Consider the following 16,867-nt stretch of genomic DNA (forward strand, 5'->3'; position numbering starts at 1 on the left):
CCTTTAGCGTCTTCTTGAAAGACACACTCGCATTGTTTCTGAGAGTCATCGCAGTGTTTGGTGCGTCAGTGGGGTGTTCCTCTTGATCGCTGGGCAGTGTGCCATGGTCTGCGTGTGGACCATAAGCTCTTTGACCAATTTTGTATTGTTAATAATTTTTTCTTCTATCCCTGAGGTTGACGTTCTTCTTGGTAAGTTTTGTAGGTATCCATAGGTTTTTGCTTAGGTTAATTTTCTTCATGGGATGTTTCTGGGCCAAAGGGTATTTTTCAGGCTTTTTTTGGTAACAGTTGCCAAGCCGCTTTCCAGAAAAGCTGTGTTGGTTCCCACTCCCATCCAGTTAGTGTGTGAGGATGTACTTTTCCCTAAAGCCTTGCCCATCATATTTTATTCTTAAAATCACATTTACCTGTACATTTTAGAAATTTCAGAGCAAATTTTTCATCCTTTTCTCAGCTCAACCAGAATGTAAGTTCCTTCCAAAGAAAATTTGTTGGTGAGGTGAAGAGGTGTGAAGAACTAGAACGAATATTAGGTAAGTTTTATTTTATTTTATTTTGTTATTTTGGGGGGTTAAGTTTATTTTACTAACTTAATTATTTGTATATAAGCAAGACTTGTTCACTTTAGAAAAATTAGAAAATATAGGCCAGCAAAAAGCAAAAAAGAATTCACCATCCTGTACTTTTGACTCTTTACCTATAAAAGTAAGGATTCACATATATAACTATCAGGCTGTTTTGTTGTCAGCTGTTTCTCAGGAAGTCCTGTAACATCTTTTCGTATCAATAAACAGATGGACCCCTCATCATCTTTTTTTTTTTTAAGTTTATTTATTTATTTTGAGAGAGAGAGAGAGAGAGAGAGAGAGAGAGAGAGAGAGAGAGACGTGGGAGGGGCAGAGAGAGAGGAAGAGAGAGAATCCCAAGCAGGCTCTGTATCAGCAGTGGAGAGGGACCGTGACCTGAGCCGAAACCAACAGTAGGTCACTTAACTGAGCCACCCAGGCACCCTAGACGCAGCATCATTTTTAATGGCTGCCTAGTATTTCATGAGATTAATGTGTTATAATTTATAATGTGTAGCCAATCCCTTGTAGTTTATCATAATTGAAGACATTGTATACATGTTACTTAAAATTATACCAAAGATCAAGGGAGGCATGAAATGACAGATTGGCTTTGTTTGCAAAGGTGTTAGATCAGTGTTCCCTTGATGGTTAAGCTTCACAGCTCAGTAGCTCAAGGCTACTTGCTTTATCTGTAAAATCTTTACCATCTTAGCCTAAGATAGTCATCACTATCAATTCCAGTGTGAAGTTCTGACCGAAATGGGGGGAGGGAGAGGATGATTGCATACCACCTACTGAAGTACAAAACTTTTTTTTTTTAGGAGGATGAAAGAGGGGTGCCTGGGTGGCTGAGTCAGTTACGCGTCTGACGTGGGCTCAGTTCACGATCTAAGAGTTAGTGAGTTCGAGTCCTGCTGCGCTGACAGCTCAGAGCCTGCAGCCTGCTTCGGATTCTGTGTCTCCCTCTCTCTGCCCCTCCCCTGCTTGCACTCTTTCTCTCTCTCAAAAATAAATAAACATTAAGAAAAAAAAAAAGAAGGATGAACAGAAAAACATGGGGATGAGTGAGCCAAGGAAGGGACAGAATATGACTTTCGAAGTAACTTTTTAAAAAATTTTTATTTACATACATATATATATGTATGTAAATAAATACATATATATATGTATGTGTATATATATATATATATGTATATACATATATATATATGTATTTATTTATTTAGAGAGGGAGAGAGAATCCCAAGCAGGCTCCCTGCTGTTATCACAGAGCTGAACACAGGGCTCAGTCTCACAAACTGTGAGCTGTGATCTGAGCTGAAGTTGGATGCTTAACCAACTGAGCCACCCAGGTGCCCCTGGAATGATTCCTAATAGCTAATATTTATTGTGGATCTTTATCTTTTAGAAATTTATTTCATTTTTTTTTTATTTGAGAGAGAGGGAGGGGGAGGAGCAGAGTGAGAGAGAATGAGAGACAGAGAGAGAGAGAGAGAGAGAGAGAGAGAGAGAGAGAGAGAGAGAGTGAATCCCAAGCAGGCTCCACGCCCAGTGCAGAGCCCAATATGGGGCTTAATCCCACAACCCTCAGATCATGACCTGAGCCGAAATCAAGAGTCAGATACTCAACCAAGTGAGCCATGCAGGCACCCTGGATTTTATGATTTAATTGGAGATTTTTAAGGCCAAAACACTTTTAATGATCTGAAATCTATTCCTTGCATATTGTTTGAAGTCCTAGTTCCTTGTGTGGATCGTGTACGATAGAGTGACATCATGTTCCTTTGCAATATAGTGAGTCCTTGGGCAGGTCGTGGATTAGGAATGAGGTTTTTAAAGGCAGTGACAGCACATCAGGCACGTATAGGACTTCCTGTAGCTTGAACTGTTTCAAAAAACATATAGACTTCAAAAAGGAAAACAGATTTCCCAAGTAAATTAGGTTTAATTGGTGAAACGATTTGTATCCCATTTCCGGAAACCTCTTAAGCCCCGTGCTTCCTTTGCTATCCTGTTAGGGAGACATCCTCACCTTTCTGTTTCTTTCTCAACAAAATAACTAGTAACCCTTCTCCAAGATATTCTGTCCGGTTATGAGTTCACCAGGCGTTGTGACTTGCATCCTAAGGACAAGGATGCTTCATGGCATTGAAAACGTAAACTGAAGAAATTCAGTTAATTTTGCCTGGTTCACTGCGAGTTTTATGAATCTGGCTGTTGACATAAGTAGGGAAGCAGCGCGGATTGTTGTGAGTCCGAACAGCCTGGCCAGCGCGGAGCTCTCCGGAGAGCCTGGCTCTCTGCCCTGTGCCCTCAGGGCTCCCTGTGCCCCTCAGGGCTCCGTGCGCTGCTGGAGGCTGTGCTTCTCCTGGGGGATACTTACTTCCTCCTAACGGCACCTGCCAGGGAGTCCCGCTGCTGTCTCCGGTGGGGACGACTCTAGGTCTATCCTTGGCTTATCCTGCACTTCCGAGTGTGTCTCATCTGCAGGTACAGAAACAGCTGCGACTCCAGAGTTCTTTAACTAGGGTCTCAGACCCAAAGGAGACTTGAGGGATTTCAGGGAATGTTTGTCAGGTAATGTTGTCGATCTTGTCACTGCGTGCTCACCTCTGTAGGTGGTATTATTTTGTAGATCTTTGGAAGTGAGGTTGTAAAAGGCTTTTTATAAGTCAGTTGGAGTAAGCAAGACTTCTGTGCATTCAGACATTAATTTTGAGGCGACCCAGGAATGGTTGGGATGGAAAATGTTCTGACTGAAATGTCTTAGAGTGGGTTTTTGAGTCTAATTTGTTTACCTTTTATTCCCACAGCATATTTGGTACAGGAAATTAATAGAGCTGATATTCCCCTGCCTGAGGGAGAGACCAGTCCTCCTGCACCCCCTCTGAAACAAGTCCTAGAAATGCAGGTAATGTGTTTCTGAAGAAGCTGTTTTAGGTCGCTGATCGCAGACACTGCTCGTCTACTGAGTTTATATCGTCCAGGGCTTGTCGGGTTTTCTTCTCAAAACCATGGAATGAAAACTAAAGAACAATGCTATGGTTAGCCCTCCAAGTTTTGTTTTTTTTGTTTTTTGTTTTGAGAGAGAGGAGGGGCACAAGTGAGCGAGGGGCAGAGAAAGAATCCAGGAGGGTTAGAAGGAGAGAGAGACAGAGAGAGACAGAGAGACAGAGAGAGAGAGAGAGAGAGAGAGAGAGAGAGAGAAGTGGGACTTGAACTCAACTGAAGCGGGATTCGAGCTCACCTGATGTAGGACTCGAATTCATGAGCTATGAGATCATGACCTGAACCGAGGTTAGATGCTTAGCAACTGAGCCACCCAAGTGCCCAGCCCTCCAAATTTTAAATGTAATTTAGTTTTCTTGTAAAATGTAAGATGCGTGCTCCCTTTCCAGCTGGTGTTGAGCTGAAGCTAATGAAAATTGGGTTGTGAAATGGGGTGCTTAGTCAGGTAATGTTTCTGAAAGTACGTTCCGGGCTTATCCCGGCTTTAGCATGCCTCTCCTGGCGTGAGTAAGGGAATCTTCAGTCCTGGACCCTTTGCCTTCTGCCAGACTCACGGACCTCCCCTCTGATGCTCAGAAGCTAGTATGAAGGTGATAGGTTATTCCAGGTCAGCAGCAAACAATTCCTTGTCCCTGAGTTCAGTGTCTCAGGGATACAGCGTTCCCCCCAAGAACCCTGGCTTGTCTTGTTAGTCAGCGCCCCTGTGGCTTATCCCCCGAGGTTTGTGTCGATCATCTGATAGTTCATCGCACTGGGAACTAGACTAGATAGAGCCCCTTAGAGCTCTTCTGAAACAATCAGTATTGTGTAGCCAGGACCATTCCATGGCTGGCCGCTCTGTTTATCTGGGAGGAAGTCATTTAACATTTGTTATATGAGTGGACTTGAGAGAGAATTGTACAATCAGATGAGTTGAAAGCGGTCATCTGGTTTGGCCTGTTTGATGGGTTGTTTGTGATATAATGACAATTTCGGTGATTACTGAGTTTTTATAGTTTTCGTAAAAGGCAGAGCACAAGTAATGGAGGTAGTATGTCAAGGGATTTGTTTGCATACAAGTTTTCAGTGAGTCAGGGATTTGTTCTACAGATCTCTGCCTCTGTTGTTCGAATACTTAAGTATTGTTAAAGATGCCTGCGGTGTAATTGATTATGAAAGAAGATTCGATCTCAGGGCATCCTTCAGCCCAATTAATCGTATAAGTGCAACTTATACATGTAGACTCTTTTTTTTTTAACTTTTAATTTTTTTTTTTTTTTTTTTTTTTTACTGTTTATTTTTGAGAGAAAGAGAGGAGAGTATGAGCGGGGGAGGGGCAGAGAGAGAGGGAGACACAGAATCTGAAGCAGGCTCCAGGCTCTGAGCTGTCAGCACAGAGCCCGACACGGGGCTCGAACTCATGAACTGCAAGATCATGACCCGAGCCGAAGTCGGATGCTTAACCGACTCAGCCACCCAGGCGCCCCTATACATGCAGCCTCGTAACTAGAGGCTGGGAATATTTATGCTCCGAAAAGGTGACCTCAGTTTTTTTCTGTGTTGCAAATAAACGGAAATGTAGACTTGAAAGAAGGAGACCGTTTGATGTGTGACAGTGGGTAAGCAGATGAAGGAAAATCCACACAAGTGGTGGGGGCTGAGATCAGGCCAGGCCAGCCCAGGGTACCGTGAGTCATCACCTGCGACACCTCCATCGTGCGTGGTGTCAGCTTCTTAGGAGTTCCCTGAATCAGTACGAAACCATAAACAATGGACCTTTAAAATCTCCGCATGCTTCCGTATCCCTGTCCGACTATTGGATTCTGGCTTGTTAAGCCCTGTCCTGGCTCTAGTAAGTGTGTGAAAAAATGACGAAACTACACTTGGAACGGACCTGTCCTCTTAAGTAACTGCTCTTTTGTTTTAGGAGCAGCTGCAGAAGCTCGAGGTTGAGCTGAGAGAAGTCACCAAGAACAAGGAGAAACTGAGGAAGAACCTGCTTGAACTGATTGAGTACACTCACATGCTCAGAGTGACAAAAACCTTCGTTAAACGAAATGTGGAGGTACTGACCACACGCGTGAGGAAGTGCATTTCTTTTGTAAAACTCTTGTTCCCGTAAGGTTTCTCTTTTGGCTGTTCGTTATTAAACAGGTTCATTTTGATCTTAGCTTTATTTTTCAGTCGGATTATACAACATGAAAAAAAAAGTGTTAAGCTTTTCCCCGTGTTGGTTGATTTAGCGATAACGATACTTCCTATTTGTAAAATCTTTAGTTTTCAGTTGAAAAAAATCTTTTTATGTTCATGAGGGATAAAATGGGAAAGTAGAGTTTGAGCTCTAAAATTTAGGTATTTTTTTTCTTTTTCTTCACCAAATTACTAAGAGTAAAAGAATTAACAAAAAAGTCTTTGTAAGAGTAGAAACAGTCTACATAATAGTCTGTCCTCAGCTGAGTAGGGAGGGGAGTCTGTTCTGTCAGGGCCGTTTCGTTTGGCGTGGTGACATCTGACTGAGCACTCTGTCTCCAAGCGAGGCGGCGACATAAATTGTAACTATATCTCTAGTGAATGACTTCAAGTAGCGGCGACATAAATTGTAACTATATCTCTAGTGAATGACTTCAAGTAGCTTATAAAAAAAGGGACGGGGCAGTGATCGTTTTTATTTACCAGAGCTGTGTTCCACGTCTAAGTTGTCTTGGGGTGTTGGCGTCCAGATCTGACACCCAGTTAGGATGCCCTATAAACTTGTTTGGAAACATGACTTGGGAAATAAAGTGTCACTTTTAATAAGACACACTTGGTTTCATATTTCTTTGTAGTTTGAACCTACTTATGAAGAATTCCCTCCCTTAGAAAATGATTCCTTGTTGGACTACAGCTGTATGCAGAGGCTGGGAGCAAAACTGGGGTAGGTGACAACCACCGGGGGGGCCGAGCATCGCTGTCCTTGTCGTCAGTGGAGGGATGAGAGCTACCATTTGAAGGCCTGTGATGGAGTGAAAGAAAGTGCATGTCTGTTTAAGAAAACACTGTACTCCTGTATTTGCTGAGTTGGATTATTCAGCCGTATTGACTTTTTAGCTAAATACCATGGGGATTTCTTCTTTCAGTATAATGAGCTGGAAAGAAGGAACATTTATGCCATTCAGTGTTATATCAATAAGCCTACAATAATAGGTCAGTGACTCATCAAGTCCTATTTTGTTTGGTGGAAACATAGGGGCTAAACTGAGTTCGTTAATTAATTGATTTTTTAATTTTTTTAAAACGTTTATTTATTTTTGAGAGAAAGAGAGAGAGAGACACACACACACAGAGCGTGAGTGGGAGGGGGGAGGGCAGAGAGAGATGGAACACAGAATCCGAAGCAGGCTCCAGGGTCTGAGCTGTCAGCACAGAGTCCAGCGAGAGGCTTGAACTCAAGAACCGTGAGATATGACCCGAGCCAAAATCAAGAGTTGGACACTTAACCAACTGAGCCACCCAGGCGCCCCAGCTATACATTTTAACGTTTATTTATTTTTTGGGACAGAGAGAGACAGAGCATGAACGGGGGAGGGGCAGAGAGAGAGGGAGACACAGAATCGGAAACAGGCTCTAGGCTCTGAGCCATCAGCCCAGAGCCCGACGCAGGGCTCGAACTCACGGACCGCGCAAGATCGTGACCTGACTGAAGTCGGACGCTCAACCGACTGCGCCACCCAGGCGCCCCCCAGCTATACATTTTAAAGGATGTTTCAAAAATTTTTGACCCAGCATTTTCGATATTTTGCATTTGGAGGGCTTTCCAGATACCCTTTTCACCATTTTTCCAGAAATGAAAGTCTTCATTTCTCCTTTTAATGCAATTTGAGGATTCAGTTGCTTTTCAGTTGACTACAGGTTGCTTTTATTGTCTCATAGGTTTGTATCTGGCCTAATTAACCAAGGGAAAGTTGAAGCATTTGAGAAAATGCTGTGGAGGGTCTGCAAAGGGTATACCATCGTGACCTATGCAGAACTGGATGAGCCCCTCGAGGACCCTGAAACTGTGAGTCGATGTCCCGATCACCTTTTAACCATGACAGGCTGGCAGCAGAGTTGGGGGTGCAGTGCACAGGGAGCCGCTTGAGAGTGGGGTGTTCACCTGATGGCTTATCATCCTCGAGTACCTTCAGGTGTAGCTCTAAAGTCTAGGACTTTCTCCTCGATGGCAGCCGGGAAATTGCCGTAGACACGTTGCTACTGTCCGAGCCTCAGACCCCATTGAGGTTTCCCCCATCGTACCACAGTCCCTTTTATAGCAGACAGTCTAGTTTTGAATCACAGTTTAGATCTAATTGTCACGTCTCTTTGGTCTCCTTCATTCTGGGACAAGTTCTCAGTCTTTTCTTGACTTTCACGACCTTGACATTTGAAAATGATTATAGATCAGTTGTTGTTGTTTTGTAGAATGTCTCTGCATTTGGGTTTGTCTGCTGTTTTCCCAGGATTAGATTCAGGTCGTGCGTCTTTTGCAGGAGTGATGCTATGTTCTCCTCCCTGCATCCTCGTGGGCGCACGATTTAGTTTGTCCCATTGCTGGTAACGTCGCTTTGATCACTTGGCCGAGGTGGTGACTCCTTGACTTCACTGTGAAGTCACTCCTTTTCCTTATAATTAATAAGTGTTTTAGGGGAAGTGCTTTGAAACTCTGTACCTATCCCATTCCTTACCAGATTTTCAGTTCTTTGTTTCCCATTTGATTCAATGAATTATACTCTTACTGTAATTATTTATTTTGATATTAAAATTCTCTAGATTTGGCCACTCGGCGCCCATTCAGGCTGGCTGTTATGTCCTTTTTTCTGTGCTGCCATCATTTTTGGAGCACTTGTGCTTTTGAGTACAACAAGCTGTCCAGATTCATTTTGTGATCCCCTCACCCAGCCGTGGAATCAGCCATTTCTCTACGAGCCTGGTACTCTTTAGTGGAGAATGGTATTTAGAAGCCAAGGTGTAGTCTCTGGATATGCCCGTTGTTAATTGAGGAGTTGTGTTCCCCAGTCTGTCACTGGACAGCTCTAGGACACACACACACACACACACACACACACACACAACTTTATTTCTGGGCCTGTGCGTACATACTGAAAACTGTGAGTTCACATCCAATTCCAATCCAACACCACAGAATTCAGTCTCAGTTCCTCCATTTCTGTTTTTGTAACGTTTTCCTTTGATGGTGAGAAACTCGGCTCCTGTTGTTGTAGTATTTTTACTTTTTTTCAGTCCTCTCGCCTGTAACCGACCTTCCCGTCAGTGTCTCATTTTTGCCACCCCCACATCCCCCTGTGCGGAGCCCTGAGTTCCCCATGCCAGGTGGGCCCCTGGTGTGGGTGCCCTCCTCATCCTGCCTGGGCCGCTCCCCTACGTAGATGCTCTGCCCACCTTGCTTCAGCTCTGGCTTTGCCCAGGCCATTTTTGGTCTTCCCCTCCTTCTGGGTCCATCCCTGCACATGCACTTAAGGCTTTAGGACTGAATTATTCAGGAAGGGAAGTAGAGGGGCAGGAGAGACAAAGAGCCATCATCACTTTTTAAAATCTCTATGATTGGGGCGCCTGGGTGGCGCAGTCGGTTAAGCGTCCGACTTCAGCCAGGTCACGATCTCGCGGTCCGTGAGTTCGAGCCCCGCGTCGGGCTCTGTGCTGACTGCTCAGAGCCTGGAGCCTGTTTCCGATTCTGTGTCTCCCTCTCTCTCTGCCCCTCCCCCGTTCATGCTCTGTCTCTCTCTGTCCCAAAAATAAATAAATGTTGGAAAAAAAAAAATTAAAAAAAAAAATATGATTTTTTTTTTTAGATTTTACAATAAAAATAACTATATTGCTCTAAATGAGGATGAACTGATCTATTAAAGGTAGAAGAGGAACTTTAGCTTCTTAATTTTGAGGAAAGGGTTTGTGGGTTGTTTTTTGTTTTTTGTTTTTTTTTTTTCTAAATTTGCCTCAGGAATTTTGGCTGTAAGATTACTGTATGTCCCACAGTAGTTGTGACACATAAAGAGGAATTTGGCTGTGAAATGGATTTTCATAAACTTTAGCCTGAAAAAACCACGCATGTTTAACCTAATGTGTGAAAATCTAATCAGTCAAGTTGTTGATTAACTGTCCACCTGTGCTCTTTTCTACTCTTTTGTGGCTCCTGTAACTGCCACTAGCAATCTGTTTCTTTGTCCTTCAACTGTGACCTTTATGACCTCTGTATGTAAAATTGAAGATAGAAACCATTCTGCAATGGCATTACCTATTCTTTTGAGCTTTTTCTTTTCCTTTATTTTATAATTATTATTTTTTATTTTTTTATTTTTTTAAATTTTTTTTTTTTAAACGTTTATTTATTTTTGAGACAGAGAGAGACAGAGCATGAACGGGGGAGGGGCAGAGAGAGAGGGAGACACAGAACCGGAAGCAGGCTCCAGGCTCTGAGCCATCAGCCCAGAGCCCGACGCGGGGCTCGAACTCACGGACCGTGAGATCGTGACCTGAGCTGAAGTCGGACGCTCAACCGACTGAGCCACCCAGGCGCCCCTATTATTTTTTTTTAAAGAGAGAGAGGGAGAGGGGCAGAAGAAAGAGAGATTGAGAGAGGAAGAATGCAGATGAATCTTAATCAGGCTCCGTGCTCAGCTTACCCGGGAGCCTGATGATGGGCTTGACCCCACAACCGCGAGATCATGACCTTAGCCAAAATCAAGAGTCAGATGCTCAACTGACTGAGCCACCCAGGCGCCATTGAGCTTTTTCTTTATTAAGAGGACCTATCAGTCATTCTCATGCAGAGCTTTCATTCAGATTACAATTTTTTTCTATATATTTCTAAGCTCTTTTATGGCAGGCTTTTACCAGCTATGTGAAAGGGCATTAAGTACCTGTGAAGAAAGAGAAGTGGATTAGAGAGATGTGTATCTTGAAAATACAGCAATTTCTCCATAATTACAAAAGAGATGCATGCTGGTTGTAGAAAATTGGGAGCAGTACTGAAAACGTGAAGGAGAAAATCTATCCCCTGTGGTCCTGTTCAGAAAAAGCCACTGCTGACATTTTCAGTCTGTTATTCTTTCAGTGCTTGTTCTGGGTGTTCGATTTGGCAACTTCTCCGGTTCTAGGATTTGTGTGTTCTGATCCCTTAGTGTCATTACAGACCCCAGAGCTTATTTCTGGCCATTTTCCCCTTGTCGGTCTGGTTTCTAGATGTGATGCTGGACTCTGGCGATTTCACTGGGTTTTATGATTTGTATTTCGTGTTGTGAACTGTCCCTGTGCCTTCTTACGCCCGAGGTGGTTGACATGGTACTATTGTTAAAATTGTTATGGAATCTTCGAGGTCAGGTGTACTATAAATGCCGTTTCTTTCTTCCCCTTGTTTTGTTTCTTCAATTACTTATTTTGAAATAATTTCAGTTTACAGAAAAGTTGCCAGAAGAGAACAGAGACTTGTCATATCCCTTCACCCACATTTCCCTGTCGTTAACAGGTTCCCACGTTTGCTCTGTCACCCGTGTGCTCTCTCTGTGAGTCTCTTCCCATTTTCTCTAGGCTCTTTGCACACTTTCTACAAGGAAGCCATAGACTCTGTCACCCCTGGGTCACTCCAGTGCGGGTGCCCCCAAGCAAGGACACTCTTCCACAACCACGGGGGGCCCCTCCGAAAGAGGGAAAGAGCACGGGTGCAGCTCTTTTTTTTTTTTTTTTTAATTTTTTTTTTTCAACGTTTATTTATTTTTTGGGACAGAGAGAGACAGAGCATGAACGGGGGAGGGGCAGAGAGAGAGGGAGACACAGAATCGGAAACATGCTCCAGGCTCTGAGCCATCAGCCCAGAGCCCGACGCGGGGCTCGAACTCACGGGCCGCGAGATCGTGACCTGGCTGAAGTCGGACGCTTAACCGACTGCGCCACCCAGGCGCCCCATGGGTGCAGCTCTTTTGAACACTCCGAACTTGCCATGCCCACCTCCCAGCAGATTGCCTTTCTTCCTTCCTGATCCAGCACCTCCCCTGGGTCTGTAGTCGCGTCTGGAACAGGCTGACCCCATCCCTCTGGGCCACTTGATGTTTTCGTCACCACCAGACTCGGGCCATATGTATGTTCTTGGCAGGGACACCTTGGAAGTGACGCTCTGCCCATCTCAGTGCATCTCGTCAGGTGCGGGCCTGTAACGTGTCGACCTGGTCACGTGGCCGTCTGCCGGGTTCCTCTGCTTTCATGGCATCGTGTTGCTTTTTGTGATTGATTAGTAGCTTGGCGGGAGGTATTCCAAGTGGTGCTAGTGTCCCGATCACCAGCCTGCCCACCACCTGTAGCGTCCATTGACGGCCCTCGAATCTGCCACCTCCATCATGGTTGCCACGTGGTAACCATGTGGGTTCTCGATTTCCATCATTCCTTCTGTACTTATTAGCGATTCCACGGAAGGTAGCGCTTCCCCCGTCTCGCATCCATGGACTCATGGCTTCCCATTGTATTTAATGACTTGTAATCTGTCACACTCAGTGTTTATTTGGATGCCCAAATTGTCCCTGATTCAGCTACAGAAGGTCCCTTCACACATGTTCCTGTGTCGTTTGGCCTGTGGGTAGCGTTCACTGAGCATTCCCTTACTTTCTGGCAGCACAACACATTCCAGCCTCATCTTGGGCTTTCGGTGCCTGGCCTGGACCCAGCCGTTTCTCCAAGGACCCCTGGTTCCTTTTAGCGGACGGTGTTTACAAAGGTCTGGGTGCTCGAGTGCTCACCGCGTATGGGAGTGTCGTTGTTTCTGGGCCCTTCCAGCGGTAGCATGTGTGTGTGCACACACGCACACGCACGCACACCCGCACATGTCCACACGCACAGCTGTAACCACCTCTGTGGCTCCCTGTGCTTATATTTTATAAAGCTATGTGTTCCAACTATAACTTAAAATTCTGATCAGTTCTTTCTAGACTTAACCTTTTTCCACCTCTTTTCTGACAAGTGAGAAATCTGGCTCCCCTTATCCTCAACGTATTTCATGAATCGCTCAGTTTACTTATTTATTCAGTGTAACCGGTCTCCTAACCACATCAACCATCTCCTGCAACCCCCTGGCCACCCTTTGTCCTTGCCTTGGGACCCACCTGCCTGGGCTTCTCTGAGGCTCCCCAACCTGTTCCCCCGCCTCCTGTGGCCCAGGGCTCGATTCTTAGACTGCTTCTCTCCTCTCTCTGCCCCTAGGGATCCTGTATAATTTCACAGCTTTAAATACTGCCTCCCAAATGTATATCTAGAACTTGGACCTCTCTTCTCAAAAACAGACTTTTCTGTATAACTGGCTACTCTGTGTCTCTTTTAAAAATCTGAAAGACGTTTCCACCGGGTGCCTAAAACTGGACCTCCCGATCTTTCCTCTCCTACCTGCCCTGCCAGGCATGCCCATCTCGGTCGGGGGCTACTCAGTCCTTCCGACTGCTCAGGCCCAGAACCTTGGGGGTCATCCTGACTCTTCTTTTTTTCCTCACACCTCACGATTAATCCTGTAGCGGAGTGATTGGCCATGTCTTTTGAATAGGAAGAGACTCTGGCCTTTCTCGTCACCTCCACCCTGCTCCACACCTCAGGTACATCCATTCTGCAGGAGCCTCTGTCCTGAGCTCCTGCCCCGGCCACTGCCCTGCTGTGCTCTCTCCTCCCAGCATCCAGAACAATCCCTGTAAGATCACGTCACTCCTCTACTTAAAACCTTCCAGTGGCTTCCTGTCTCACTTGGCAAAACACCCAGAGCCTTGCAGTGTCCCCTCTTGTGGCCTCGTCACGTGTCTGACCTGTCCACGCCCCTTCCGTGTATGGCCTTCTTGCCTTCCCTGCTCCTGCTTCTCTGTGAGCTCTTCTGGGCCTCGGGAGGTCCTTCCCTCAGTGGCCGCACGGCTCCCTCCCTTCCTTCACGCCTTTAAGCTCCAATGCTCTTCTCAGGGAGGCCTTCCCTGGTCACCCTATTTAAAATCACCACCCCAGCCTCCCCTCCCTTTCTCCTCTTCCAGCTCTGTTTTCTTTACAGCACTTACGGCCATTTGGTATGCTGTGTTTTCCTTTGTGTCCCTCGCTGCCAACTTGACTACGAGCTCCCCAGCCCTCCCAGGTCAGGGATTTTTGTCTCTTTTGTTCAGTTCTATATTCCTAGCACCTAGAACAGTGCCTGGGAAATAGGCCAAAAACCTATTCAGTTTTACGTCTAGAATATTTGTAAATATAGTCAATTCTCAGTATTTATGGTAGCTCTGTAGGGTCTCCACGAACACATGAATGAATGACACTGAACCACCGTCCTAGCAGAAATGCAGCCTTAGGTTTCTGTGAGCCTCTGGTCACATTTTGTCCACCAGCCAACAATAACCTTGTTTTATGTGTGTTTCTATTTAGTGTGTATTATTGATTCATTGAACACTGAACTCTGCTAGCAGCACTATGAGTTATGCCTGAAGGAACCTTATCTAACCCATGCATTTCTCTGTCTTCACTGCCTTCTTGGGCTCAGGAACGCTAGCTAGCACGTCAGCATTCTGCCTGAGGACCGTTTTAGATAGTGAAACCTGCAACAAAGAGCACAAATCTGAAAGACATGATCCTAACCAAACCATGAGAAGGACCCTTGTGTACAGGATGAGAGGGAACAAGAAGGCAGAGAGCCGCCCTGTTTGACCTCAGCTGGAGTACGCACATTGAGTGGCTCCAACTTCGGGCTGCTCTGCGGTGTCTATAAATGGCCAAAGCCACGGCCGGTACTGCTCTCAGGGTCATGAATACAGCGTGGCCAGTTTGGGTGAAGTGTAGTGACGGAGTCTGCAGAGGCCAGGATGGCTGCATCTGCTACAGGAATGAACCAATGAACTTTATAGCAGAGTTTTTGCTGCCAGGGTTTTCAGAGATCTGGACACAGGAGTAATAATGATCCCGGTTTATTCTTTTAGGGAGAAGTCATAAAGTGGTATGTGTTTTTAATATCCTTTTGGGGAGAGCAGATTGGCCACAAGGTTAAGAAGATATGTGATTGGTAAGAACACGAAACATTTCATTTGATGTGTTTCTTTGTATTCAGTAGTCTCTAGTTTTCCTTAAAAAAACCCCTCCGTGTTTGAAGGGAAATATGGTGAGTGCAAAGCCTGTTGCGTTCTGTTATGTATCTTTGCTGTAATACCATGTTTGTTTGTTTATTTATTTTGAGAGAGAGAGCACGTGCTCATGAGCAGGAGGAGGGGTAGAGAGAGGAGAGAATCCCAAGCAGCCTCCATGCTGTCCACACAGAGCCCGACGTGGGGCTTGATCTCACAAACTGTGAGATCTATGACCTGAGCCGAAATCAGGAGTCAAGACGCTCAACTGATGGAGCCACCCAAGTGCCCCTGTGATACCATGTTTTTAAACATTCAATTCGTCACCTCTTGTCAGCGTTACGCTTAAAATAATTGAGAAGTAGAGATCATGTTTAATAACATTCTTAGATTTTATTTTCTCTTTGGGAATCAGGGCTTAAGGATAATCCGAGAAGGAGTCATGTTTTAGTATTTTGTGCCTTCCTGTGGCTTTGAGCTCCGCAGAGGCCCGTGTGTCATCACTGAGCATACGGTTCCTCTTTTGCTCGGTGTTTGACAGGTTTCTCTGCACTGTGGGGGAGGAGGCCCGGTGAGTGGTGAGGACTGAGTGGCTTCACCGCCCACGCCCAGGGCGGGCTGGGTAAGTCACCACGTCCAGGCTCCCTCCCTGTAAGAGGGAGTGGCACTTTCCTCCCTCCCTGGGCTTCGGAACTGAGGCCACACAGGCAAGACACTCCCGTGCAGCGTCGGCCGCCGCCACGCGCTAAGGAGTGTCACAACGGAAATCTCTCTGTGACTTGTTCTCATCAACAGTGGAAAAATAGGAAAAGCCAAACAAAAAAGTCAAAAGAATGCCCTTTGTTTTTAGATGGCTTATTTCCCGTGGGGGTGAGGCTGGGGCTTGGTATTTCCTTTATAAAGTGTTTCCCCGAGTCGGATACTCTGTCACCGGTGATACGGAAAGTAATTTTAAGTGTTACATGGACAAACCTGTTGTTAATTTCATAGATGTTTATTCAGTGTACATTAGAAAAACTGTCACCAGCACACAAGCCCATGATTTCACACACAGTGTTGCTTAGGATAAGGCTAGAGTGAGTATTTAATTTTAATAGAACTTACAATGTTAAGTGTGGCAGGAAGGTGTCAAGGCAGAAGGGAGAGTGCAGTAGGGAGGCACACTTCGTGTGTTTCAGGCGCCACGCAGCCCCCCAAGAAGACGGGCCCTGGGAGGCAAGGGAGGGGCTCCCTGCACCCACCACATGTCCAAAGCAGTTGCTAGGACACCGGAGGTTTTGTTTTTTTCTCCCCCTCCCTTTATTTTCTCTTTCTTTTAAAAGTAATGACCGTTGTATGTTCAAACCTGTTTAATGAATTCCCAGCCCAAGGATTGGGGTGGATTTCAGAAAGTTGGAATGGGGAGCAAGCTCCGGGAACGATCGGGGCAGGGAGGGAACACGGAACCAAGAGAGAGCGTGCTAAATGTGTTGAAGCCCGTAGACATTTGTCGAGTGTCTCCGTGTACAAGGCCTCAGCGCGGGCAGGTGCCTGTGTCTGACCTTTCTCTCCCAGAAGGCTGCTTTTGTTCCTTTCTGGGGGGAGATGTGCCCACGTGGTGCACTGAATTCGGTTCTAGTGTTTGCTGCCGCCTCTCCTGGTCCTGACGGGCGTGAGACTGTTGCATTCTGTCTTGTAGTTACCACTGCCACGTTTACCCCTACCCGAATACAGCTGAGGAGCGGAAGGAGATTCAGGAGGGGCTCAATACCCGGATTCAGGATCTCTACACTGTGAGTAAACCGTTGCCTCCTTACCTGAGGTGTGTAAAACATTTACAAGTCCAATTACCTTGTTTTTCAATGTGGAAACTTTTGGTTGTGGACAAATCAAGATGTTCTTGGGAGATTGGAAAGTGACTCACCTCGCTCCTCTTCGTGGAAGTTTTATTTTAGCCACCTGTGAGAAATCTAGGTGGTGATGGTGGGACTTTAGAGAAGATCCTCTGGTCATCGCAGGAGACAGGCGACCCGTTTAAAGTCGTGGCTGTCATTTTTTTGCCTTCACTACTTCAATGACCGTTCCTCCTTGTATCAGCGAGGGCTCTGGGTGGCAAGAAGTGGGCTCCCACCCACCTAAGCAAAAGGGGGTTTTAGCCCCGAATGTGACATGGTGGAATTGGTGGCTCTCGGGGCTGACCGGGCACTGAGCCGAGACTGGGAATGAATGGGAAGGATGG

General features: G+C 45.7%; 1 protein-coding gene across 2 annotated transcripts in view; it reads left to right on the forward strand.

Annotated features, from left to right (window-relative positions):
* The window catches only part of ATP6V0A2 (ATPase H+ transporting V0 subunit a2), a 44,094-nt gene that overhangs the window by 5,662 nt on the left and 21,565 nt on the right, over positions 1-16,867 (forward strand). For both annotated transcript variants that reach the window (XM_030336067.1, XM_030336068.1), the window contains exons 2-8: positions 457-535; positions 3,385-3,482; positions 5,487-5,624; positions 6,385-6,473; positions 7,469-7,595; positions 14,509-14,591; positions 16,328-16,421. In XM_030336067.1, coding sequence (XP_030191927.1) covers positions 457-535; positions 3,385-3,482; positions 5,487-5,624; positions 6,385-6,473; positions 7,469-7,595; positions 14,509-14,591; positions 16,328-16,421 — 708 coding nt within the window. The remainder of the gene's footprint in view (positions 1-456; positions 536-3,384; positions 3,483-5,486; positions 5,625-6,384; positions 6,474-7,468; positions 7,596-14,508; positions 14,592-16,327; positions 16,422-16,867) is intronic.

The sequence above is a fragment of the Lynx canadensis genome, chromosome D3, assembly GCF_007474595.2.
Source record: "Lynx canadensis isolate LIC74 chromosome D3, mLynCan4.pri.v2, whole genome shotgun sequence".
Taxonomy (NCBI): Eukaryota; Metazoa; Chordata; class Mammalia; order Carnivora; family Felidae; genus Lynx; species Lynx canadensis.